Below are 26,915 nucleotides of genomic sequence, written 5' to 3'. Positions count from 1 at the left end.
CCTCTCTAGGTATCAATATCTACCTTTTTTAGATAATTTTTGCTAGAATTTATTCTTAACGTCTTTTTAAAGATGCTTATATTATTTATTTTTTCAATCTACTTTTTCTTTTTTTTATTTATGGCCCTACAAAGTAAGTAAAAGTCACTTTTTTAGAAAAGCAACATTACTACTAAAAGTTTTTTTTTACCTTCCTATCTTTTATCCATATTTTTTTACTTTATTTTTTAATTTGGCTCTTCTATAATAAGATCCATATTATCATCTTTCACCATATAGTTGTGTTACAACATGACATCAAATGAGACGTTGTGATTATTACAACTTTGAAGACGACGTAATAGAAATGAAGACCTTCAAGAATGACATGTTCTTTTTCAAATAGATGGCAAGATACAATGCGTTTGATATCACAATTTGAAAAAAGACTCAATATTTGGTGATTTTATTGGAGGTAGTCATAACTCTTAATGGTATTACAAATATTTTGTTTGAAAAAAGTTATAAAGATTTTTAAAATAATCAAATCATATAGTGGTCTTCTCACCTTAAAATGGGACATTATCAATGGTTGAAAGGACCTATCAACTACCTTCAAAGAAAACAAAGATCAAAATATGTGGCTAATTTAATTTGCTATATCTTAGATTTTTTTAGTATATAATCATTGCTCTTTGTGGAACTCTTCCCTAGAAGAAGAGATAATATCTTAGATATATACCTACTTGTTACTTAAGTAGGTAGACTTAAATAAAACTAGATTAATTTCATAATACCTTCTAGAAAAACCTCTTAGAAGCTTGTTAGATGTTATTTTGACTTTATATATGTTTGTAGTTGATTGATAGATTAGAAACTTGGTCAACAAGCTATCTATGTACCACACGTGTTGGTAGCTTACAAAACAAACTAATTATGTGGTGATCATATAGAAAACTTGCCTTACAAGTCAAGATATGTGTCATGCAAGGTCAATACGTCTTTGGAGGTCCTATAGAACATTGCCACATAGATCCTAGGTAGAAAGTATATATAGAAGCAAGAGTGAAGCATTCTTCATTCTTGTCAATTCTTTTCTTATTTTTAGTCTAAATTCAATAGTCTCTAGTTTCCTTGTCTTTTGGCAATAGCCATTCTAGTTTTTTTTTAATATACATACTATTTTATTTCTATTTTTTCACTTTTCTTTTGATGCAGATTTCTCAGGTTTATGCATCTTCTTCCAATTCATGTCTTTGAGAGACAGTAGTAAATATACATAGAAGCCATCAAAAAAGATTCATACTTTTTATTAACAACATCCATCAAAATCAAGATGAAGAATAGCCATCTTTGTTATAAAAGAAATATAATCTAAAGAAAGTAATATTCTACTTTCTATTTTTATTTGTAATTTATTTATATTTTTAGTACCAAAGAAATAGAAAATGAACAACTAACATATTCAATGGAAGAACTATTATTTGTTTACTTATCAAGCAAGACATTGTAATTGTTTTGGCTTTCAAGATGACATAATAGAATTGAAGATCCTCAAGAATGACATATTATTCTTTGAATAGATGGCAAGTTAAAATACTTTAGGTATGACAACCTTCGAAGAGACTCCCGATATTTGGTGATTTCATTGGAAGTAAAAATGACTTTTGAAGGTATTCCAAATATTTTATTTAAGGGGAGTTACAAAGGCCTTAATAATGATCAAATAATATGGTAGTTTTTTTGCTTTAGTATAAAATATTATCAATGGCTAAGATGACATATCAATTATTTTAAATAAAAACAAAGATCAAAATATGTGACAAATATAATTTGTAGTATATTGAATTTTTTGAATATATGATTATTACTCTTTGTAGAACTTGTTTCTAAAAAGAAAAATAATATTACAAACATATCTATTTACTTAAATAAAAGTGTTAGATAGAAGGTAAATATAAATAGATTTGATATTATCTTATAATAAGCATCTTAAAAGCTTCATAGATAGGTATTTGATTTTATATATATTTATAGTTGATTGATTGGTTGAAAATTTAGCCAAAAAATTAGCCATGTGTTGCACATGTTGGTAGCTTGTAGTATAAGCTAATAATATAGCATGCATATATGAAAGTTACCTTGCAAGTTATGACAGATGTCTTATAAATTGGACAAGTATTCAAGATTGTATAAAATGTCACCAAGTAATTCCTTGTTAGATAGTATATATTGAGGCAAAAATAAATCTTTTTTCACTCTTATTAATGTCTTTTTATTCTTTAGTCTTGTTTCAAGACTTTTTAGTCTTCTTGTCTTTGAAAATAGCCATTTTAGGTTAATATTATATCAAAATAGAGTATTATAGTTGATAAAGCCTCTAATGATAATAATATCCATATGTAAGGTGTTGTCAAAAATAAATAAAAAGAAAGAAGTAACATTAAAAAATTAATCATTGTCTTAAGAAAAAAAATAACATGTATGAAAAAAGAAGAAGAATTTGCAAGAATTTTGCATAAATTAGAATCTTTCTATGTGTATTAGAAATACAAAAAAAAAGATTATTAAATTTATGTAATATTATAGTATCAAGGAATAATTTAGAAGATAATATAAAAATAATATACTAAAAATATATAGAATACTTGATAATATGCATGTTAAAAAAAAACTCTATATGAGCTAAATGAATTATTTATAGAGGTTTGTTGGAAGGTAAGATGATTACAATTTGTAAGCATTTATAAAATTTCAAAAAGTACTAGAAATAAGTATAATTAAAAGTAAGTTATTATTCTATACTTCTAAAAATTAAACTTAATTTTTTTTAATAATCCACATATTTTATTTTTTATAGTGTAGAATAAAATTCTAAAAATGTATAAATTTTCTAAATATTTTTCATAAAAAAGAATAGATAAATTTATGTTTATTTTAAATAAATAAATAAATAATATTTTATTAGATAAAATTTTAAAAAATAAGAATAATTTTTTATTTATTTTTAATTTGAATTAAAATTAATGTATTATAATAAAAACTTAGGCTTTATTTTTATTCTTAAAAATTGTGTAAAGTGAAGTTTTCCAATTATTTTTATTTGTAATAATATCATATTGAAGACAAAGTCTATTGTTTTTTTTTTATGAAAAATATATTAAAAAATTTAATATAATATTAGATTAATTAAAAAGTAAAAGTTTTCTTTAAAGCTTCAAATATTGCTTCAATTTCTTTAATCTATTCAAAATTGACTTTACAACTCAAATATATACATGGAGCTATAACTTAAAAAAAAGTTCTTGATTAAGAGTTGTTAATAATTAAAAAATTCCAAAAAACATTGATCATTTCTTATTATTTTTCAAAGTTTTGAATATATGATAGTATTATGGACATAAATCGTATACAACCAAAAGATTAATACACTCTTGTATCATTAGAAAAGAATAGATATTCATTCAAAAATAATATAGTATTAAAATTAAAATAATTATTATTTAAGATAAGAAGACTAAAAACTCTTTAAAAAATTAAGAATAAAAAAGTAATGAATAAGAGTGAGGAATATCTCACTTTAGCCTCTATATATACTATCTAACTAAGAGCTATGTCAAAAATTTCTGTTGGACTTTCGACATGTATCCAACTTATGAAATATATGTCTTACTTATAATAAAAGTTTTTTTATATGTATGCCATATAACTAACTTTGACTATAATTCACCATATGTGCAATATATGGCCAAGTTTTTAACCTATCAATTACATACAAATATATATAAAGTCAAATTTGCATCTATAAAGCTTCTAAGAAGTTCTTTTATAAGATATTATTAAATTTATATATTTCTACTTACTTCTATATAAATCCTTTAACCTAAATAAATATGTATATCCATGATATTATCTCCCCTTCTAAAAACAAATTCTAAAACAAATGGTGATCATATATTGAGAAAGTATAAGACACAATAAATTATATTTGCTACATATACTTATCTTTGTTTCTTTCAAATGTAGTTCATAGGTCCTCTTAGCCATCAATAGTATCCTTATATCAAGGCAAGAAGACAACCATATTATTAAATCATTGTTGAGGTATTTATAACTTCCTTCAAATAAAACATTTAAAACACCTTTGAAGATAGTTTCTACTTCTAATAATATCAAAAAATATTAAAAATTCCTTTTAAAGTCATAATATCAAATATATTATATCTCACCATCTATTTGAAGAAGAATATGTCATTTTTGAAAGTCTTTGTTTCTATTATATTATTTGGAAGGCTACAACCTCAATGCATTGTTTGTTAATTCAACAAATAATAGCTCTTGAATTGAATTTGATAGGTATTGATTCTTTATATCTTTAGTGGTATATATATGTATAAACTACAAACAAAGATAAAAAAAAATAGATTACAATTTTAATTGAAAATAGTTTCTTTTATAGCTAAAAATTTCTTTATTTTTTATTTTATTTTTATGGATATTATCTATAAAAAGTATCAATTTTTTTTATACATTTATAAGATTTTTGTGTTTACTAAACATAGATTTTAGATATTACTAAATGCATGGTTGTCAAGGATATGAATTTCAAAGAAAGAAAATCTTCAATATATTCTCATGTTGTTGAAAGGAACTAAAAAGTTACTTAAAGATGATATAGTATTGAACTGGAATGGCTATTGCCAAAAACAAAAAGACTAGAAAGCCTTGAAATAAGACTAAGGACTAAAAAGGCAATGACAAGAGTGAAGAAGGCTTTATTCTTACCTCCATATATACTCTTAACTAGGAGCTACGTGGAGATATTTTATAGGACCTCCAAAATATGTTGACTTTGCAAGATATGTATCTTAACTTGCAAGGCAAATTTTCTATATTTGCAGCATATAGTTAGCTTGTTCTGCAAATTACCAACACGTGGTTAACTTATTGACCAAGTTTCTAATCTATCAATCAACTACAAACACATGTAAAGTCAAGTAGCATTTATAAAGCTTCTAAGAAGCTTGTCTTGAAAGTCTTATGAAATTAATCTATTTTTATTTATTTTTACTTATTCCTTCTTAATTATGTAGGTATTTACTAGAATACCTATCTATATCCATAACAATGGTTTTCATGTACATTTATTAATATCATATTTATATCAATACATAAAATATTCAAATTTATTTTAGCATTATTTTGAGTCTAGGATTTTTTTAATTTTAAAGTCTTAATTATTTTCTATTTTTGTAGAATAAAGAGATTATATTTTTTATTTTTTATTTATTTTCTTCTATTATATCTATTATCTTACATATCTCAAAAAATAATATATAGAATATAAATGGATGTTTATAAATTTATCAATATAGATATCAATTATAAGCATATACATTGAACTTTTGTTGTTCTTGAGCTTCTTTTAATTGTACCTTCAATGTTGCATGAATCTATAATAAATAATTTATTAAATCTTTTATTATAAGATTATCAAATTTTAAAAAATCAAAAATATTAAATCATAGATGATAACTATAATTAGTATAGAAAGATGTTTTTTGAATTGAAGAATATATTATATTATTATAATTAAACTCTTTCAATAAGAAAAAAAAAAAATCCAATTATCTTGGTGGTAATTGATAGTACATCTCAAATATTACTCTAAAACTTTTTTCATCTATTTTGATTGTCCATCAATTTGACAATAGAAAATTAAAGATAATTTTATATCTACCTTAAAGATCTTGAAAAGAATTCTTCAAAACCTTGATACAAATTGAGTTCTTCTATCCAATATAATATTCTTTGACAATCTATAATAGCAATAAATATTGTCAAGAAAAAGTTTAGTTTTTTCTTCATTCATGATAGTTTTGTATATAGTAAAAAATACATTATTTAAAGCAAAAATTTCACATGTTATCAACATCAACCATGGAAGAATTATTTCTACATGTGAAAGAAGTCAACAATGAACTTTAATTTCTTTGCTAAAAAATTGTGTAGGAGAGAGAAGCAAGTAGATCAACTTCACAATTGAATTAGAAAAAGTAGATCAACTTCACAATTGAATTAGAAAAGTCTTGCTACTACAAGTATGAGAAAAAACTAAGATTAATATATTGAAGAAGTTTGATATACATTTTGTTGTCTCATAAAAGAAAAGTTAATACACAGATAGATAGATATATATATATATATATATATACATTTTTTCAAGTCTCCAAAGAAGAAAAAGTATAAGTGAAATCTGCAAAGATGGAAGAGAATTTTGTAAAGCATGGAAGTAGTTAAGGAACGAATGTAATGAGGAACTTCTTTTGATTGTAGCAATCTTAAAAGCCAACTCAAAAGTAGGTCACGTCAAAAATCATAGACAGGATTTGCAAGTTCACTGTCCCTCCTGTGAGAAGGCAGACTGGTTGCCGACCGAAGTAGAGGAGAGTTGCATCAATTGACGGAAGCCGTCGGAGACAATTACAGGAGTGAGCAACAGCTATAGGACGGCAGTCGTGATGGACATTGCAGAAGGCGATCAGATGAAGCTGGTGCACATGGAGGCCTCTCCTGCTGCATTCGGCGGTGGATAGAATTGGGGAGCCTGTCTAACCTCAGCCCTGAACAAGATACAGCAGGCGGCTGCGGACGCTGCTGAAGAGATTCTGCGAAATGTGAGTACGCGGAGCATATATTAATTCAACATGCAGGAAAGAGGTATAGCCGCGATGGTGTTACGGCGGTGTTGGTTGAGTGGCCAGTGTTGAGTCGTGGAAGGGGTTGTGAGAGGTCTTGTCAACGCTACGTCAGTGGGTGCGATAACTGGCTGTTGTTCTCCTCCGGTTGTAGCTTGAGTTTGTGAAAGAAGTGAACATTTGCTTCGTGGTGTTAAGGGATTGATTTGGTTGTAAAACGTGGATTTTCCTTCTACACATTGTGGCGCATTGCATTTTTGTTCCATGACGGATGCTGCTAGCGTAGTTTGAACCCTCGTAGCTGGGAGTTTGGGGTGAGAACTATACCATGTAAGAGTATTCGTTGATGACTTCTGTACAGCGGCTAGCGCAATTCTTCGGAGTTTCTCTGAAGTGCAATGTTTTTAGAAGATGACAACTTCTAGTGGAAAAAATGCTTGTGGTGTTTTTCCTAGAATTGGTGTGCCTGAGGGGAAGCTTTATCGTTTGGTATTAATCCGCATCTGAGAGTTGAACCTCCGTCAGATCACTACGTCACACCGTTCCTGTGCATTCAGGGAAAGCCTACTGATGTCTTAGGAACTAGCGTTTCAGTAGTCTTTCACTTTTTTAATTGTTCCAAGCTAGTCGGTCTAGTGATTTCAAGCTGTACCAAGCTAATCTGTCTGGTGAATACAGAAAGCGGTGCGGTCATTTGGTTGTCTGCGTTATAGATGGCAAACGCACACTTTTGGATCTATCAGTCTTGGACATTATTGTTTATCTTGAAAACATTTCGTCAACAAATTATGCTAATTTTTTCCTGTAGCAGCTATATTGAATAAACAAAGATCTTTTTCAATCTTAATTGAAGCTTGTGTGCACAAACTTAGGCTGTTCCATGATTTTATTTTATTTTATTTTTGACACAACTGGGATTTCCGCCTCGCATTAATGGAGGAAGTGGGTAGATTGTTCCATGATTATTTTCAAATGGTCGAGTATCAATCCCTCATATTTTTCCTTTCTCTGCTATTTTTCTGAGACCCCCTGTTCTACGTGGTTTTTTGTGCTTGACTTACATTTTCATCTGCTGAAGGTAATTGCGGCCATTACTTATATGTGCACTTGTCATTACAGACAGCTGCGGCCAAGGGGAACTTGCGGCCAGGGGTATTGCAAATCTGCAGCATGCTGGAGCAGATGCGGTGCAGTTGGTGGATGATGAGGAAGTGGATGCTCTCAATGACGAGGAGTTCAGGGATACAGACCCTCAGCCATGTAGCGAGGAAGCTACTCAACGCAGAGCTGCCTTACTTAAATTGGAGAACGCGAGCAAAGACTCTTTCTTGGGACAGGTTTCCAAGCATCATGACATCATTGCTGATGAAACTACCTGAATTGAGCTTCTTGAGTTTCAGAAGTGTGGACCTTTTTTAAGAGGATTTCAACTCCATTTTCTAGATGAGGTCTTTTGAGAATGTAACTTTGATAAACTTCATTCCTTAATATCTACCTCTTGACTCTTTGCTACTGGTCGGGAAACTGGTTCTTCCACAGGAAATAGAAGAAGGGATTGACTGACCCAAAGATTGTGTGGCTAAGAGCCAATTAATTGCTATAAGAGCACAAGCCATGACAGCAGATATTTAAGTCGTGTCTGACAGTTTTGTCACAGGTATGTCGTGTCTTCCAGAATTTCTTTCTTAGTATTCACAATCAATATTTAATTTTCACATGATAGAAAGGTCCTAACAGAATAAGAAAGCATGGTGGAGGTCATCTTCAGTTATTAACATCTTGAATTGAAAATGATGTACGTAATAATCAGAAGAGAATTAGAACATGATTTCTATCTCCAGTACAAGGCGCCTCTGTTCAGAAGATGCAATTCTGAATGGCAGTTGTTACTACATGTGTAGAGCAATTTATTTTTCATCTACATTATTCATCACCAACCTTCTATTGGATGCTGCATTTGATGTCCCCATGATTTGGTGTTAATGGATGATAAGTGTTCTGATACAATTTTGCAATCACAATTGCGCTTCATTCTTGTGTTTTGCTACCTCAAAATCACTGACTGGATCTATATTTGCAGCTGTAGGAGATGCAACAGCTGCATTTCAAGCAGCTGTTGAGAGTAAGATCCACATTGCAAAAAAAAAAGGAGTTGAAGACGAAAAGACAAGGGTCGCAGAAAGGAAGCTCTACTGAAGATAGAGCTAAAAATTTGCAAAGCAATATACTAGAAGTTGCAAGTATTGCAATTGAGAAAGTCCATGACTGTCTTCAGTTTCTTACATGTGTAGTGATCTCCACAACTCTGAAAAAGTAAATTACAGGTAGAACTTTTGCAACTTGACTACTTTGTCTGTGCTTCATTCATCATTAATTTGAGTTGAACCAAAATCCTGTTCACAGAACTTATAATTGTTGTGGAATTTTACATTTCCTTTCTCCACTTGATTCCCCTTTTTGAAGTAGGCGTAAGTTACAAACTTATGCCCTCTGTAATTATGTTACAAATTCATTTGGAAAATTGCTTTTAAAAGATGTTCTTCTGTTCAGTTTGTTTGAACCTTGGCACAGAATTCTTTAAGAAATCAAACCACCTGTGTCAAGCTAGACTTGGATGCAGTGACCAGATCTATTGCATGTGACATGAGGAGTAAAACTTAGCATCAAAGGGTGGCTCTGAACTTGCAAGGAGTCCAAAAAGGACTAGAAGTTAGGATGTCATGTAAAGATGCTAATTTTCCCCAGTTGATACCAGATGGTTGTAAAGAATTCAACAATTTACATGACAAGTTGAGAATGCAAATTCAATATGCTTCAGTAGTTGACATCACCAATCTATTACAAATAAATAAATCACCCAGAATTTCGACAGATTACTGTTCCTTACCCAATGATCAGATTTTGAACAGATCGATGTGTAATCAATGGGTGAAAAATGTTATAAAAAATGTTACTCAAGATGGTTATAGAATGCATTTGAATTGTTGAAAAAATCATATTTATAAATAGATGAAGAAGAAGATGTGTGAGCATTAAATAATATGGCCTCTTTCACAAATAGCACAAGACTCTAAATCCCATTTTAGACAAAATTTATCATTGTTATGATAATCTGTTCAAATGTTCTGCACTAATTTATTTTCTTTTGCAATGGAAACAATGTGACATCCTTAGTTGGACAATTTTAGTAGGATGGAAAAATCAAATTGCTCTTACAATTAGGGCTAAATACACAACACTACTTGTAAACCATGCCCAACAAGTTTATTTCACAACCAACAAAATTTCAGATGCAATCTCCATACAATTATATGGTTTTGAGGGATAGGTACCCAGTTGACACCCCACTTCATGGAGGGCCAAGTTAGAGTTCAAAACAGGATTCATCAGGAATTGAATGTTTGCTCATTCTTATCAATCCTACAGAAAAATTGGATCTCAAATTCAACCACACTCATAGCCCAGGTGCACAACAAAACACTGTGTTTAGAACATTAAAGGGAAAACGTTGAAATAGTATCACGTTAAATTCAATGGATTCCTAAAACTTCTCAAAGGCCCCGTTTTACACATGAACTAGTTCTCTTTCCTACTTTGAATCAAATGTATATTATGAATCTTTTATGCCTGTTCCAACTTACTACTATCTTTGGTTCTTTGAAAATGTCATCTGAAAATAATCCTCTAACTAAAATGGAGTTGCATTTAGCTGTAATTCTTATTAATTTAATTCTTATTACAATAACTCTAAGTTTTTATGTTCGATTATTACTTTAAAAAAATATTTAATATGTTAAAATCACCTACAAACAATCCAGAAAGGAGCACATTGTTCACCAAAATACAAGTCTCAAGATCACAAATTATCATTTCTATTCACGTTAGTTTGATTTATATTACAAAACATGTCACATGAAAATACCAACCAAAATGTTTTTTTTCCTAATATATTTAGGTGTAGCAAGCTTATTTTATTCTTTAGAAGAAACATACACACATACAGACATGACTTGACACAAAATTTGTGATAATAAGTGCTTTTAGTTATGCTTTTAACCAGATTTTTGGATACAATCACTATCCAAAAAATAATTATCATCCTACAAATTAGATTTAGTAATTACAACTTAATTCAACTGTTAACATAATTCAAATTAAAATCATTATTTCAACTAGCACCTAGTTTAAACATTACTTAACATGACCAAAGCCGTTTCATGCATTGAGAATTTCCACACTGTGTGATCTACCTATAAATTTACCTTTCTTTCTTTACTTCTTTCACAACTAAAGAGGAAGAAGAAAAAGAAATAAAGAAATATCGAAGGAAGCAATAGAAAACTGAAAAGAAAAGAAGAAAAAGAAAAAAGGCAGCGAAAAGCATAGGTAGATGAGAAAGGTAAAGACAACGTAAGGAACTGGGTAGATTCAGCAAGAATGAGAAATTGTGCGTGGAACCAGGAATTAGAATGACAAAAACCTCTGCGACGGCGACGGCGACGGTAAAAACCAAGGAGAGGACGGTGACGGCGACGGCGGAGGCGATGAGAAAAACGACGAAGACTACCAGTTTCGTTCCCTTTTCAGCATTCCGCATGTTTTCAAGTCCACCAGCATGCCATTGCTCCATAGCAGCCACGCCGCTCTAAAACTCCGCGCTTGCGTACAACTCTGCAGGTGCTCACCGGTGCAGGAGAAAAAGTTGATGAACATGGTGTTTTGCTCCTGTTGGTGTATAGACTATTGATTGTTCAATTTGGATGACGACGGTCTGGACAGTTGAGAGAGTGACCTCGAGACTCTAGAGCTGTAGTGGAAATTGGAATTATGTTTCTGCGCATCCGCTCTCCTCTGGTCGATTATGGAAACCTTGAACTCAAGTTGGCTTGTGCAGTTGCATCACCAAATGTAGGAGTGCTAACGTCGTGACGGCGGGGAAGTCATCCGTCCCCAAAAACTCCGAACCAGCGATCAGATCACTTATTTCCAATCGAGCTCAGGCAGCAACGTACTTGCAGAGGTTAATAACTGTTATCTAAATCCAACCTACGATGGTATCGCCATCAATGCTATATGCAGCTCAGAGACACGTTACGGCTCCGAATTCGATGAGAACTACCGTAAATTCCAACAACGGGTTCTACTGAATAGACTTAAACGAAGTTGGCATGTAGATCAAAACTATCTTAAGGTTGAAAAGATTCCGACACACTTTGGTTTTGAAATGGTTGCTGCGATGTGTGAGGTGCAGGGGCTACTGTGGAGATGGAGGAGGAGTAGGGGTTGGGCCGAGATGGTTTGCCTGTGGATGGTTTGAAGCGTGGATGAGGGTGGTACCAAGGCTGTGCTCCTTGGGAATCCGAAGCCCGTGGGCGCCGTAGACGAAGTCGGTTTGAGGTCTTGTTTGGGGGAGAATGATAGGATTAGAAGCATGGGACGGATCCGGGGTGCCCATGGCGGACGATCCAGTGGAAGCCCTGTTTGGTCGGTGCGAGAAGCTCGATTTGAACGAACAGGAAACGGGAGCGGATGCAGAGGCTGCGGCAGACAGCAACGGAAATGTGACGGAAGAAGTTGGCGCAAGAATTGGGGTGGACGATGCTGCGCCAATTGAGCCGGTGCCGGAAGCGGCAGGGGTGGATGAAGCAGCAGGTGCGCCGCAGGGTTCCCGCCCGCAGGCGCAAGCAAAGAATTGGAGTGATTTCAGTGCAGTGAGCGCGCGCACGTTGGGGGAGCAGTCGTTTGGGTCGTTCTCAGACTTTCTTGCCATTCAGCGCGGTTTCCCGCCTGATGGGCCACTTCAAAGCTCCGGGGCGGTGGAAAAGGGATTGAATGTCGATTTTTTCGAGTGGGGAAGTACGGGATCGGAACCCTTGGTTGCGGGAGGAATGGGCGTCATGGCGACCCAGTTCGAACCGCCCGCCGCGGCAGTGGTTGAGAAAGCATTGCCCGACATCTACGAGCGGTCACCTGATACGGGTACATCTCTGGCAGGGGCAGAGGTCGCACCGCCTCAAGCATCAGCGGAGAACGACACTGGAATCGCGCAGCAGGTGCAAACGTGGTCTGGTCTCCTGGTCCACGGGGGGCAAACTGTGGCGGCGCTTACCGACACCGAGGCAGCACAAAGTTCGGATCCTTATCCAGGATGGCATTACGATCATCAAGCGGGCGAGTGGCGACAGGTTGAGGGCTACGGCACAATTGCAGCTGGTTCAGAGGATGCAGGTTATACTGGAAGGTGTGTGGAGCTGCATGACTTGCAGGCTATACCAGAAGCAAACGCTTTTCAGCCGGACGAGGGTCAAACTTCCGTAGAGCAGGATGGAGGCGTAGCAGGTGAGGTAGGGTTGGGGCAGTCTCAGTCTTGGGATACGCAATCTGCTGCAACTCAAACCGTACCAGATGAGTATCCGGGTTGGAAATGGGACTATGCCGCGCAGACATGGGTTGCTGTGCCGGATTTCATCAAGTCTTGGGAGAGCAGCTCGGATACTCAATCTCAGGATTACAGCGGGCAGCAATCCTGGCATGGGCAACAAGAGCAGCAGGCCCAATCTTACGGCAACGAGTCCAACGATTTATCTTACGGTGAGAAGCCGGTTGCTTGTAATGAGCAGCAGCAGCAGCCTCAGGGATTGTCGGGATATGCATGTGATGGTGCAAACGTCATGGACGATGGATACACATCAGGAGGTGTGAATTCAGTAAGCACGGAGTCATCAGCACATCCGCGCAAAACGAAGCAGTGGCAGTGGGATCTAACACACAACAATGCGGCAGCAGGTGAGGCGTCGTTTTTCTATGCTCCGCAGGTGAATGGAGAGCGGAATTGGGGAGTCCCTGCCTTGAACAAACAGGAGCAGTTTGCTAGCCAGAGCTTGGCTTCGGATTCATACTCTTCTCCGTATAGTTATACCGCAACTTGCGGGCACAACGCTTACACGCAGCAGGCGCAGCAGCCTTGGGGCTACGCCTCACACTTGAAACAGTATCAGCAATTCACGAATCCTACAGCTGCTCCTCCCAAGAGCGTTCAAGAGGCGATAAGGACTTGCGTGGGGCGACCGCCTGTCTCGCTTGCAGCGTTCGGATTTGGAGGGAGGTTTATTTTCATGAAGCATAGGGATCACACAAGTAACGGTGATCAGGTATGTGGTTGGCGTGGAAGGAATTATGCGATTGGATGGTGGTGGTGATGGCAGCAGCCTCGCGTTGTCGGGTTTAGGATTGCAGTGGTGGACAAAAGCAGCTGGAAACTTGAGAAACGATGTGGAATTGGCTTGCAGCGCGTTGGAGTGAGTAAGAACATGCAGCAAGAGTGATGAATTTGGAGTCGCGGTGTCCACTAGACGGGCAGGGGATGAGTTGGGGTTTCGTGATAGGTTTAGTTTGGGAGGAGGTTGGTAGCGATGGGGGTGTAGCGCAGGATATGTCGCCGTTGCAGTTCTTGACAGGCGTTTTGTTACTTGTTTATGCATTTGTTTGGGTTTGGTTTGGTGTGAGGTTGGATTTGTAAAACATTTGAAGTTCGTTATACACAACTTAGTGGAAAAAGAGCGGATCAGTTGAATGCTAGTGCGGGTGATCGTTGAGCAGTTAAAGTTGGCATATCGATATGATATGTGGCCTTGCCGTTTTGATGGCTATGGTGGAGCAGGCTTTTGCGAGTGGCGAGGCGTGGATGCCGGGCCCTATTCAAGTGTCGAGGCTGAAGACCCACCTTTCTGAGGAATCAACGTTTGCAGGTCCCTTTCTGGGCGGTGGAGGTAGCCCAAAAGAGTTGATGAGGTGGATTGACGAACGGATGTCTGCTCAATCACCGTATGACTCTTCGCGGCTTCTGCTGGGAGTTCTGAAGGTGGCATGCCAGCATTATGGGAAGTTGCGGTCATCCGGCGTGAACGCGGGGAACTCTGCAATGGTGGGTCGTGATGCCATGGCGTGTTTGCCCCACAGTGACTGACCATGCTTTTGGGGCTTGGGTCGGGACGTGCAGCTACCTTGCTGCGTTTGGGATGTTGAAGTTATGTGATGCGAGTTTCGTGTGAAATGATTCGTGATGGGTTACGGATGCGTTGGTTGTTACGGAAGGGTGATAGCTGTGGGTAATCCACGAAGCTTGGAAAGGGAGTATATCTGAGTCGACGTAGGAATTGCGAGGGTGTATCTGACATGGGAGCAAATGTTTAAGATTTTGCATTTTCGTGGATTTAGATTTTCAAAACGTGTTTGTAGGGTTAGGATCCAGATCTTGACTTGGACGCGTCGTGATAATCACATCTGAGGTGAACTCCTATCCGTTGGTTTGAGGAGACGTTTGAAGGGCACATTGTCTTATTTCTGCTACGGTGTGGGCATGCAGGAAGACGGCGGGCCAGAAGCAGCACTAGCAAAGCTGTTGGCAGGTGCTGGAGGTGAGCAAAGTCCATATGCAGGAATGGTTGAGAGGCATCCTGGATTGCGTGGAGTGCCCTCGGAGCAGCAACTGCAGGTATGTGTCGTCGGGCTGTGAGAGTTTGTTGTATCCGGGCGTGGTTGGGTCTCACAGACGCTGTTATAATCTCGTTAGCCATCTGTCGTGGAGGTGGTCGCGTTGGTTGGAGTTTGGTGTTGCAGTTGTATCGGACCTGTTTCAGGAGTTTTGTAGTGTTTGTGTTGATTGCCGAAGGTTTTGTAAGATGGGTGTTCCTTTATGTTGTTAAACCACGAAGCTTATTTAGTTTGTAAATATTGTTGTTTATTTTAAAGATTGTTTTTGTTGATGTTGTATCTTATCCTGGTGGTGATGAAAAGGCCACAGCGTCGGAGGTGGAAAAGTCGCTGGTATGTGGAAAGCGAAAAGATGCATTGAGGTGTGCACAGGAGGGCGAGCTGTGGGGTATTGCGCTCGTGATTGCTCGACAACTAGGCGAAAAGGTAAACGTCCGAAGTTCCGATGCATTGACGTGAGCGGTTTTTCCGGTGTGAATAGCTTGTAGTCGCTTGAGGGACAGTATGGAGTTGTAGCTGTGAGTGTAAGTGGGTTGTGGTGGACACGTGAGTGTTGTTGCAATGTATTGATAGCGTGGGGGTTGGATGGGTTGGATGGTGGGCATTTGTTGGGGCTGACGAATGGCACGTTGTTATGCAGTTGTTTTGTGACACCGTGACAGAGATGGCTCGGCGACAGTTTGTAGCTGGGTCTCCTCTACGTACGCTGAGTCTGCTTCTTGCCGGGCAGCCCGCAGAGGTGTTTGCAGCGCCCAGGGCGCAGACAGGAAGTCCGATGGGTGGAACAGCAGCTGCCAGCGATGAGAGCCAGGTGTTGATTCGTTAATAGACATCGAGAGGTCAATCGTTTGTCACAGATTTCATTGGATTTATTTGGGAGCACTCGGTGACGGATCCAGAGCTGCCTGGGTGAAGGTGTCTGTTTCACTCTCTTGGGGAGGTTTTCCACCTCTGGAATGGCGGAGGGAGCGGGTCGGTTGTTTGTGCAAGGGTCATGAATTTAGTGGCTGAACAAGGTTATGAGTATATTTGTGCGGCAGATGATGGTGTCTGACTGTGGTGGTCGACTAATGCAGGACGAAGAAGGGGCTATGCTGGACGAGTGGCGAGAGAATATTGCCATGATGGCAGCCAATCGCACGCAAGGAGATGAGCGTGTGATGTTGCATCTTGGCGATCGATTGTGGGGTGTTCGTGGGGAGGTAGGCGATTTTCGTGGGTGATGCATTTGTGAGGGAGATGGAATAGGGATCACATGGTCGTCTGATGCGATGGTTGATGTGGTGTTGCAGGTAGCAGCTGCACATTTGTGTTATTTGGTTGCCGATGCAAATCTAGCGTCGTACTCTGGAAATGCAAGGTTGTGTCTGATTGGTGGTGATCATTGCAAGAATCCCCGAACGTTTGTTACAGCAGAGGCCATTCAGGCGAGCATCCTGGTTTGTGGGAATTGAGTAGGGCAGTGTATGCGTTTTGCGTTGCGTGGTCGTGGTGTGAAGGTACGTAGGGCGTGAGGTCTTTTTTGTGTTGAGCAGAAATGTGCGGTGTGGGAGGAGTCGGTGCTTCGGTGGTGTGCACGTCGTTGGTTGTGGTTGAGCGCTTTCCTGGTCAGGTGTTGGTGGCGTGCTCGTAGCTTGGTTGGAGAGGAAGGGAAAGTGGGTGTACGGAGCCCGATCGTTGTTTGCATGTAGCAGTGTGCGTGGGGTTGGAGTGGTTGTGGAGTCGCGTCAGTGAGTTTTCTGACTGGGTGTTTTGTGTTGGACAGAGAACAGAGATTTACGAACACGCGAAAGTGTTGGGGAAACCTCAGAGTGTTGTGATATCGTTTCAGCCGTACAAGCTTGTTTATGCTGAAATGCTGGTTGAGTGCGGGAAGGCTGGAGACTCACTAAAGTATGTGGGGGTGTGATGAGTTGCTATCCCGCATTATGGTGTATCGTACAGTTAGTGTTTTCTTTGCTAAGTCCATAAGCCGGTAGAACCTGGCACAACGGGGTGTGGGGGCGGGTGGATACAGGTGAAGGGGACGTTATGAATGCAGCATGCAGTTGTGTGCTTGAGTGGTATCTTGGAGGATGACGCGTCCTTGAGGGTGGAAATGCTGGAATACATGTGTTTTGGAATTGGTGTGTGGCAGTCGGTGAAGCCCTGGAGGAGTAAAGCAGCGGAGTAGCAGAGGTTTCGATGATTCTGACAATGAATCGTGGTTGGATGCGCAGATACTGTCAAACGGTGTTGAAAACGTTGAAGTCGGCAGGAATCCGGAGTCCCGAGGTGGAAGCCTGGAAAGCTCTTGCAACACAAATGGAGGAGAGGCTTCGGGTGCATTTGCAGGTGCGTGGATGAAGCTTTTTGCGTTATCCGCTGCGTCTCTTTGTTTGTTGCATACGCTTAGGGGAAACGATGCAGGAAGTGAGGGTCGTGATGTACCCCTCATTTTCAGGACAGCAGAGGTTGGGTATAGGTGAAGCATTTGATGGCAAATTGGGTATGGGGGGCCTTTAATCGTCCAAGGATTCTGGGCTGTCTATTTGAAGATGGTTTCCCAGGTGTTTTCTGGAGGAGGGGACAGAAAGAAGTTTTCCGCTGGAGCATGAGATTTTGCCACACAGAAGGATTTGGTGGAATGGCGAATGCTTTCTTGGTGAAGGGAGTGTCGGGCAAGGAACATGGTTTGTAAGGCAATAGTATGAGCAGGCAGCGGCATTGAATGTTGTGGGATATTTGTGTGTACAGGACGGTCATGGATCGAAGTTGGTGGAAAGAATTAAGGGCACCATGGATTGGGGCATTTTGAAGTTGATAGGAGGTCCTCCTCCATCCGGTCCGGCAGCAGGAGATTCATTTGGGTACAGAGCGTTGGATAAGGGGGATGATTACGGGGGCCAGAGCTCACGCCCCAATAGCAGCGGAGGGCAGCGGTCAGGTGCAGAAATAGCGCCATCAGTGTGTATCGCAGGCTCCATGGAGCGGGTGCCTCAAGAACCGAACCGTGGTCCAGGTCGCAGCCAGTCTGAGTCAGAGTTGGGCAGGAATGCGAAGCAGGTATTTGTGAGCGCGGATGTTGCGACTTTTTTGTGAGTTGTGAGTGTCTTGTGGGGTGAGTGGTGTGGCCGTACAGTTGTGCGTGTTGGTGCCTTGATGGTACAATGTTTGTGGTAGTCATGCGACCTTGAATGCCAGCATATGAAAGTTGGTAAGGTTGACGGAGGAGCAATTGGACGGTGCAATGGTTAGTTATGCGGTGCACGGTGAATGCCTCGTTGGATGGACCCTCGGGGTCGTGCTTAGAAGCTTGATTTCGTAGGCGTGGCTTTGCACTATTCGGCATGTGCTTGCAGCGGGGCTTGTCACGGTTCTACCCTGGGAAAGGTGGTGTGCACTTTGCCTGCCCTACCTTTCTCAAGGCGCAGGTGATTCAGCATTCGGATTGATTACGAATATATGAGACGTGAAGCGTGGAGGTGATTTATGAGTCCAGTGTGCATTGGAGCGACCTGCTCCAGTTGGGGTTTACGCAGCACATCCAACAATGTCAAAAAAGCTATGGGCCTTGTGCGCCATCTAATTCCACAGAGAATTGCAATTTGGCGGGTTGTGGTTGCATCTGTTTGTCGATCAAAATTGAGATGATTGTGGTGTGTCAGCTTTCAGGACATGAGATGCAAACAGAAACGTGTGGGGGTCCGTGTTGGAATTGCAACCTTTTTAAGGCGCACCGGTCTTCTCTTAGTTGTCGCCGTATGGAATGTGGGTGCACTCGTTTGGAATCCCTGAACGAGAAGTTCAACGCCGAATTGCCCCCGTTTCGAAATGTGGGCGGCACTTGTGTCTTGAAATGTGCTAGTGCTATGTAGTGTTGTGTTGCTATCGAGCGATTAATGTGGATGCGTGTTTGACAGAATTTCCTCTTCGATAACATGGTCAATAAGTGTAGGAAAAGAAATTAACGACGAGTTTGGTCGGATGCAACGTTTTGGAGACAAAAGCTCTGACCACTTAGCTCTTGCTTCAGCATGCTACATTGTAGGAGTGGAGGAAGAAAAGGTCAGGGCTATGGTAGAGAGTAATCTGTAGTAGTGTACGGTACGGTACTTGGGGCGTGTGGCGTCGGGTCCAGCACAGCTACTTGACGCGTGAAGGGATAGAATACTTGCAGGCTCAGTGCGTCTGTTGGTTTTACAATTCTGGGTTGGAGGCGGTTTGGCATCTGAGGCATAGGCGTGGTATGGCTGCGTGGTGTAACGTGCTGACAGATATGGTTTGAAATGTAACCAGGGAGAGACTGAAGGGCAGTCTGGAGTATCTTCGAGGGCAGGCGGATTAAGTCTGGGGGGACTCGGTCGGCTGGGCAGCACCTTTCTGCAGAGGGCAAGGGGGCTGTGGAGTTCCAATAGTAAAGAGGTGGGAAGGAAATCCTTGTTCTACGTTATTTTGATTGAGTCGTGTGCCCTTTTGCTAGAGGTAGGGTGTTACTTTTTTGTTTCCGTGTAGGTCGGGGAGCTTTGGTGATAGTCGTTGCGTGGATGCGTGGTCCACAATGTGTTTGGGCGTCGAGGACTAGCTTGGTGTAAGATCAAGTGAGAGTTCGGCTTGCTTTCTGGCTGCATAAGGCATAGCCGTGTGGGCGCGCTCTCGGGTTGAAGGATCCCCGTCGTGTATGAGTCATGTCTGACTGTTGGGGTGTCTAAAGGAGGGACGCCTGGTGCCATTTGGCAGGCTAAGTTGGGAGATGCAAACAAGTTTTATTACGATGAGAACCTAAAGAAGTGGGTCGAAGAAGGAGTGGATCCTGCCCCTGAGAGTGCACCGTTGCCACCTCCACCCACAGCTTCCAGGTTCACGGGAACAAGTCCTTTCCAAGAAGAAGCTCACGGATCGTCTCAAGCCGTAACTTCAAAACCAGGGACGCCACCCCTAGCACCGATTGGCGGCAACCATTACTCCAATCGTCGGCAAGGTGGTGGCGTTCGGTCTAGGTATATTCGTGGCACTTAGTCTGTGCATGTAGTCCCGGAACGTCATATTTGTGGTTTGAGGACCTTGGTACCCATAATTGTGCATGTTATTCTCCGAAAGAGCTGGTGATAGACACGTGTATGGCGTATCCCGTAGCCCTCAGCGGTTTCTGACACGCGCATTGTTTGTTGTCAGGTACGTGGATACTTTTAACAAGGGGGGTTCAACAGGTCCCGTGAAGTCGGTGACAGGATCCCTCATGCCGCCTCCAATGGCAGGTGCGGGTATGACGTCAACGGTCGCCAACATGTTCGTTCCAGGTGCTGCCCCTGGGAGTCCTTTCCAGGAGAACAACGGCGATGCGGGTGAGAGCTTTGTGGGCGGGTGTTCAAAAAATGGTGATGTAGGTGGCTATGGCGGTCTATTGTCGGACAGTGCGAGCTCGAATACCAACATGGGCGCAGGCGTGGGCTATCCTCCCCCGACATATTGTATGAACCCCCAGGTGTGGAGCGCAGACAATGGGCGTGCATCTTTGAAGGCAGAAAGTGCTGACTTAAGTTCTGATGGGGCAGCTCGTATGTTTGGAGGTGCTCATACGAGGTCTTCTTCATGGGGGGGTTACCCAAGTTCTTTCCAGGATGCGCATGTTCCTGGAGAGGAAGACGTGTTTGGAGCGAGCTGTAGTGGTCGCCACAGGGTGAGTCGGTCGGAGCAGACGGTCGATGCGGCATCTTTGTCAGTGGGTCAATCTGGTTACAGTAATTTTTCCTTACCTAAGGGTAGCGGGGGAGATGTTCCGGTGCCTCCTCCACCGCCTTTAGGCGTTCCAAGTACAGGTGGTGAAAATCGGGATCTCAGCAGACATATGACAGGTCAGCAGTTCGGAGAAAGTCAGTCGGTCGGTTCTGTGACTGGAGAGGAGACGCAGGAGGTAGAGCTTTAGGCTGTGGAAGACGATGTGGTGATGCTCGCGAAAGCTGAGGCGCTGATTTCAATATTCTTTCGTCCAGTTTTTTGGAGCATGAGATACAGCAACTTAGAATACACGTGTGCTACAACGCTCGGTAGCAGAAGTACTCACGCTGGTGAATCTTGTGGCGGTGATATGAATGAGCTAAGTGGGAGGACGATAGCCGGGCGATGTCCTCAACTGGCGGACCGATCGGGTGACAACGGTGGCTGGCGAGGATATGGGCCATTAGCTGGTAATAGTCTTGACGTTGGTTTGTACCTTGTGAGTGTGGGAGGCAATGCTGATGGTAAGTTGAGCGCAATGGTGGCTTGTGTTGACGTTTGCAGCAGTTGGTGATTGTGTAGGTGGAGAGGGGATGCTAATTTTTGCATGGACGGTAAGCTATTCCACACAGGATTGTGGAAGGCTTATGGGGAGGCTAGTTAGTTTGAAAGGGGTGCGGTGTTCATTCTTTGGGTGAGGACTAAGGGTCTCTTGGACCATATATGTGGAGGCATTTGATGGCTGTAGTCAGTGCAGGGTGATTCGCGTTAGTATATCTGTGCGTTCTGCACGCTCATGGTCCAGTCCCTGACGTAAATTGCGTGTGCGCGAGGCAGTTGTTTGTGTTGGTTGTGGTGGATTGAATATGGAATCGATGATGGTGAATTTGTGTTGTGCGGTGGTTGTTTAGTGGCGCAGCAGGCGGAATGATGTTGGGGAGAGGAGGGTAGCTGTGTTACGATGGGCGTAATGACGCAGCAGACGTTGTAATGCAAGCACAGTTGGTCCTGTGTTTTTGGTTTTGGTTTTCTTTTCGTGTACATGTCTTATTAGCTTGCGAAGCATAGTTATCTGTAGGGAATTATAAAATTAGAGGATGTGACTCACGTACAAAATCGCAATTTGTAATTCATTTACGACGCAGGTTGTGTTGGGCAGTGGTGTCGCATTGGTGGGCCATCATGTTTGTGCTGTTTGGTTTTTAGTTTTTGTAAGAGGGCGAATTGATTGGGCGTAGCAATGCCTGCATGTGACGTGTTTTGTTGTGGTGCTGTATTGCTTGCAGACGAGATTCAGCGGTTTCCGTAAACAAATCCTATATTTGAATGCTTCAGTTATTTATTTGATTTGAAATGTCCATCCTCCTTTTTGTGGGACATGCCTTGAAATTGGTTAGGATAGAATTCCGTTTAGATAAATTTTCCATGAAAATCATCTTTCCAAAAATATAGATACCGTTGTTTTTAGCTCCTCTAAACCGTAGCCATTGTTTGCAACTCAGTCTTGCCATCTTTTGACCGTGAACTCTCTATCTTCTTTTAGGTTTAGATTAAGTTTGAATTTACATTATTAATTTAGTATTTGATATTATGTTCAATACATACTATCACAATAATTCAATTGCATATTAATTGACAATGTATTTAGGTTACATATTATTTTACAATTATTTCTTTTCTTTTTTTCTTTTTTTCTTGTTATAAAAGTTTGAGCAAGCTTTACAAATCAAAGATTTGTGAAATTTTTTGCATGTCATGTTGTTAAATTGCTCATGAAGAATTGTTATTGCATAATAACTATTAGGTTTTTTTCTTTTTTTTTTTTTTAGTAATAACTCCTAAGGTTTTTAGGTTTATTCAATTGGATAAAACAGGTATTACTCATTTTCTTCATGTAGTTCAATATTAATATACTTAAGGCATTCAAGTATATTTGTTTGCAATAGGAAGTGGATTTATTAGTTGTGTAGTAATCAACAAAAAAATTCAGAAATTAATTTTTTACAAATTCTAGGATTGATACCAAGTATATTAAATACTTTAAATTAAAATTTGATTATAAAAATTCCACAAAAAAATAAAAAGAAACAAACAAAAATAATAATGATAAGAAAATAAAGAAGATTGAAATTTAAAATTTAATGATAGTTTAACTAAAGAAGTTAAGAGAGAAAGAGTGTACGTACAAATTATTAAGTATAGAATTTGATAAGGTCAAAGAGGTAGAATTAAAGTGATGAAAGAATTGAGAATAATAATAGATGTCTTATCACTTAGCTCTTAGTTAAATAGTATATATGGAGGTAAGAATGAAGCCTTCTTTGCTCTTGTCAACACCTTGCTTGTCCCTAGTTTTCTAATATTCTTGTTGTTGATAATAGCCATTCTAATTCTTATATATTACCATGTTTGAGTGAACATGTATTCTTTTTGACTAACACAAGAGTGTATCAAGGTCTTTTAAGATTTATATCTTTAACATTGGTCCTCCATGGATATCAATCTAAGGTTTATTTAAGTAATTTTATTTATTTATTGCTACTCTTTATTTTTACCTTAATATGCCTATAATACTATTTTTGTTAATAAACCTTGTTTTGCCTTGTTAATGGCTCTATGAAGTAAGTAGAAGTTTTTTTTAATAATAGAATTGCATTAATACTTTGTAATTTTACTACCTCTTTAATTATTATATATTTACTTTAGATATTTTTTTTACTATATTTTAAAATAATCTCTTCTTTAATGTAATATTTTCTTCTCTTTTTTATCCAATTGCTATGTTATAATACAATATTATCTCAATTTGTTTTAGAAAGACCATTTCTTTATAACATGCTTTATAAAAATTCTAAAAAAACAATACTATTCATTTCATGCAAGAAAAAAAACACATTCTACCTCATCTTTTATCCTCCAGACCTCTTGGTTTATTTTTTTGAATATAAAGTCAACTAAGAGAGACAATTCTTAATTTCAACCAATTACAAGCTTAGAAAGTTGTTCCAACTCAAGATATACTCTAAAGCATACATATACAATATTCTTCTGTTTAAAAGAGAAAACAAAAAGAATTGTACTCTTAAGTATTTTTATCATAACATTCCCAGACACCACTGTGTGTCTGAATGACATCACTATGGTGTCATAAGGAAATTTGTCACTATCCCTGACCTTGGGAGTGAGTGAGTTAGTCAAGGTATTACCTTTATTAGAAATTAGAGGTGTTGATTGAAATCTCTTTGGGTTGCTTGCTTTTGCTTCACATTTGTGGGGTTTGCGGTGATGGACAGTGAAGTGAATGGTCAGTGATTGCGAAGATCCATTTTAGATCTCTGTAGTTTTGAGAGTGTGGATAGATTGGTTTGTGCTCAATTGATTGCTCGTATACAGCAGCAGGAGAGGAGGCAGTTCGCTCAGCAGCAGCTAGGAATCGCGATGATGGTGGAGTACTCACAGTCATGGACTGCCCTTGCTGTTGTGGAGCTCAGCGTTGTGGCTATCACTGCAGTTTTCGTTCCTTTGTGGAACGTTTGCAGCACCTTTCTTTTGGAACCGCTCAGGCTGAGACGCGTCATGGGTAAGCAGGATGTGCGATTAGCCCCCTTCAATTTGGTTTTCGGAAACGCTTTCGAAATCGGAGCGCACGCACAAAGTTTTCCGGAAACTTTGCCTCTCAAGTTTGACGATCTGGAGCCAACTGCCACGCCTCAATTTGACTTGTACTTCTCCAAATACGGTGAGCTTGATTAATTAGACCTCTACTTGCTTCGTGAAGTTGGGGTGTGGGGATTTCTACCTGTTCGCGGAGGAATCATGTAGGATGTGTGTTTCTGGACAGGCAAACGCTTCCTCTACCATGTCGGATCGGAGACGCGGTTGGTGGTTCGTGACCCAGAGATGGCGAAAGAAGTATTGTTCAACAGGATGGGGTGGTATGAAAGGTCTCCGCTGGACCTTCACATTTTCAGCCAAGTCATTGGAAAGGGGATGTTTGTGGTGAAGGGAGAGGAATGGGAGATGCAACGACGTATGCTCAACCCCTGCTTTTCCAATGAATCGCTCAAGGTGAAATTTCATTCTTTGGCACTAGCGGAAACATGTCCCATTGAGCACAGATGTAGGCCCAGTGAATTCGGGTTAAGCTTCAGTTTCCGAGACATTTCATGCGAGCTCGATTTGCACTTAGTTTAATATTCTCCCGCTCACGTCCCCTGTGCACACCGTTGAAATTCTAGTTTACAAGGTAGAATTTTAAAAATGGCCTATGCGGGTTAGTTTACGTCGTCATTGTTTGCCCGACTTGTGAAATTCTTACTTATTTAAAGTAGATTTTTCATATCCTTTCTTGGAACAAAGAATTAGTGCTCCATTTTAATCTGGTTCAAACACTGCCATATTCAACCGCAGCGCACACAAGAACGAAAGAGTTAATTGTGCTATAGAATATAAGTCTTTCCTGTGTATGTCAAGTTCTGAAGTAGGCTGCTGTTGTCGGAATTAACTGGATCTATTTGGGACATACCGTCGACCAATAGACATGAGCTTCGCTTAGGTGTTGCAGCCGAAACGGAGCATGTTGATAAAATACGGTGCCTGGTGCTGTGTTTGTGGTACAGCCCATGGTGGAACGCATGGTAAAAAGTGCAGCGCAAGAAATGCGGAACTGGGAGGAAATGGCAGCACAAGCTGGAGGAAGAGTGGAACATGATGTGGAGCACGATATTCACATAATTGCGTACAATATCATATCATATACAGCTTTTAACGAGGGCTTTGATAAGGGGAAACAAATCTACCTGATGCAAGACGAAATCATGGGGCATCTCTTTGCAGCCATTGGCAATCCTTCTTTCTGGATCCCAGGCTTAAGGTACACTAGAGAACACGATTGGTGCCTACAAATTATGATGCCAGTGAGTCTATTCAGGCGTCAGATTAGAATACCTCTGATGTTAGGGTTTTGGCAGGCTTTTACCAACAAAACACGCGACAGCGATTGCTCAACTCAACGGCAGAACCGAAAAACTAATCATGGAGTTGGTCAAGGATCGGAGGGAGGCAGTACAGAAAGGAGAAAGAGACTCTTACGGCGACGATCTTCTTGGTCGTATGCTGACAGCAACTGAGAGAACTGATGGAAGCTCCCACAAATTTATCCTCGACGCTGTTATAAACAACTGCAAGAATTTCTTCTTCGCTGGCAGTGACTCAGCAGCAAATTTAACCACGTTCTCGTTGTTGATGCTAGCAAATTATCCAGAATGGCAGGACCGCGCCCGAAAAGAAGTACTGGAGGTGTTCGGTGACAACGACCCTTGTGAGATGAACGACATTTCTCGGCTCAAAATTGTAAGCAATCGTTCCTGGTAGTATTGTTAATTACTCTTTCTTGTCCCGTAAAGAACGATCCAGTGGTAGTGTGACAAGGTTTGCACTAAGATTAATTAGTACCTGATTGGTGCAGGTTGGGATGATATCTCAAGAGATAGCGCGAATTTTTGCAGTGTCACCGTCAATAGCTAGATTAGCCGTTAAGGATTGCCAGTTAGGCGACCTGTTCATTCCCAAGGGTTTAGTCATCGAAATCGCGACTTTGGCAATGCACCGTGACCCAGAGCTTTGGGGGAAAGATGTAGCCGAGTTCAGACCTGAGAGATTTGCTAATGGAGCATCGGCAGCTTGCACTCATCATCAAGCATTCCTCCCCTTCGGCGCTGGACCCCGAAGCTGCATTGCTGAAAAAATGGCATGGCTGGAGGTGAAGGTTGTGCTTTGCATGATACTTCGACGTTTCCTAATCCTACCATCTCCGAAATACAAACATCATCCTCATTTTGCCATGGTGAACAGGCCCAAGTACGGATTGCCACTTATTTTAGAGATCCTGCCGCAAAGCCGGTCTGATTCCATAATGGCAGAGATCTAGTTCTGAAACCACACTAGAGCACAGCAATTCATACTGCTCCAGGTTTCTTACTAAAACATCCTTTAAGCTTAATTGTCAAGACAGTTCTTTTAAAAGATTCCTTAAAACATATCATGTAG

General features: G+C 39.9%; 2 protein-coding genes across 4 annotated transcripts; both read left to right on the top strand.

The window, feature by feature from the left end:
- The first annotated feature begins 11,267 nt into the window (after positions 1 to 11,267).
- LOC112289957 (protein transport protein SEC16A homolog) lies at positions 11,268 to 22,025 on the top strand. 3 transcript variants are annotated; one of them, XM_024535738.3, is made up of 16 exons: positions 11,268 to 11,354; positions 11,572 to 11,697; positions 11,929 to 13,828; positions 14,338 to 14,601; positions 15,043 to 15,171; positions 15,474 to 15,596; positions 15,811 to 15,981; positions 16,247 to 16,372; positions 16,463 to 16,597; positions 16,936 to 17,063; positions 17,390 to 17,504; positions 17,907 to 18,215; positions 19,449 to 19,574; positions 19,890 to 20,149; positions 20,325 to 21,337; positions 21,779 to 22,025. In XM_024535738.3, exons 3-15 carry the CDS (start codon positions 12,092 to 12,094, stop codon positions 21,073 to 21,075), a joined length of 4,374 nt encoding a protein of 1,457 aa, XP_024391506.1. In that variant the 5' UTR covers positions 11,268 to 11,354; positions 11,572 to 11,697; positions 11,929 to 12,091; the 3' UTR covers positions 21,076 to 21,337; positions 21,779 to 22,025. The 3 variants fall into 3 exon arrangements, with proteins under 3 accessions (XP_024391506.1, XP_090111173.1, XP_090111172.1); XM_090255047.1 differs by having other exon boundaries at positions 21,450 to 22,025; XM_090255046.1 differs by having other exon boundaries at positions 11,572 to 11,797.
- Positions 22,026 to 24,085: 2,060 nt separating this feature from the next.
- LOC112289958 (cytokinin hydroxylase) lies at positions 24,086 to 26,905 on the top strand. Its single transcript, XM_024535745.3, has 5 exons — positions 24,086 to 24,606; positions 24,709 to 24,935; positions 25,487 to 25,740; positions 25,838 to 26,219; positions 26,335 to 26,905. Exons 1-5 carry the CDS (start codon positions 24,306 to 24,308, stop codon positions 26,794 to 26,796), a joined length of 1,626 nt encoding a protein of 541 aa, XP_024391513.1. The 5' UTR covers positions 24,086 to 24,305; the 3' UTR covers positions 26,797 to 26,905.
- Positions 26,906 to 26,915: the final 10 nt, after the last annotated feature.

Source organism: Physcomitrium patens, chromosome 12 (genome assembly GCF_059467195.1).
Source record: "Physcomitrium patens ecotype Gransden chromosome 12, ASM5946719v1, whole genome shotgun sequence".
NCBI lineage: Eukaryota > Viridiplantae > Streptophyta > Bryopsida > Funariales > Funariaceae > Physcomitrium > Physcomitrium patens.
Note: the sequence above shows the minus strand (reverse complement) of the source record. Positions and strands in the feature narration are given on the sequence as shown.

Excerpts from the sequence above, each read along its gene's own strand:
- LOC112289958 (XM_024535745.3), top strand. The coding sequence starts at position 24,306 with ATGATGGTGGAGTACTCACAGTCATGGACTGCCCTTGCTGTTGTGGAG. Across the intron at positions 24,936-25,486 it reads TTTCCAATGAATCGCTCAAG|CCCATGGTGGAACGCATGGT; the intron begins GTGAAATTTCAT and ends TTTGTGGTACAG. Across the intron at positions 25,741-25,837 it reads TTCTGGATCCCAGGCTTAAG|GCTTTTACCAACAAAACACG; the intron begins GTACACTAGAGA and ends GGGTTTTGGCAG.
- LOC112289957 (XM_024535738.3), top strand. The coding sequence starts at position 12,092 with ATGATAGGATTAGAAGCATGGGACGGATCCGGGGTGCCCATGGCGGAC. Across the intron at positions 15,172-15,473 it reads CCTCGGAGCAGCAACTGCAG|GCCACAGCGTCGGAGGTGGA; the intron begins GTATGTGTCGTC and ends GGTGATGAAAAG. Across the intron at positions 15,982-16,246 it reads CTGCCAGCGATGAGAGCCAG|GACGAAGAAGGGGCTATGCT; the intron begins GTGTTGATTCGT and ends CGACTAATGCAG.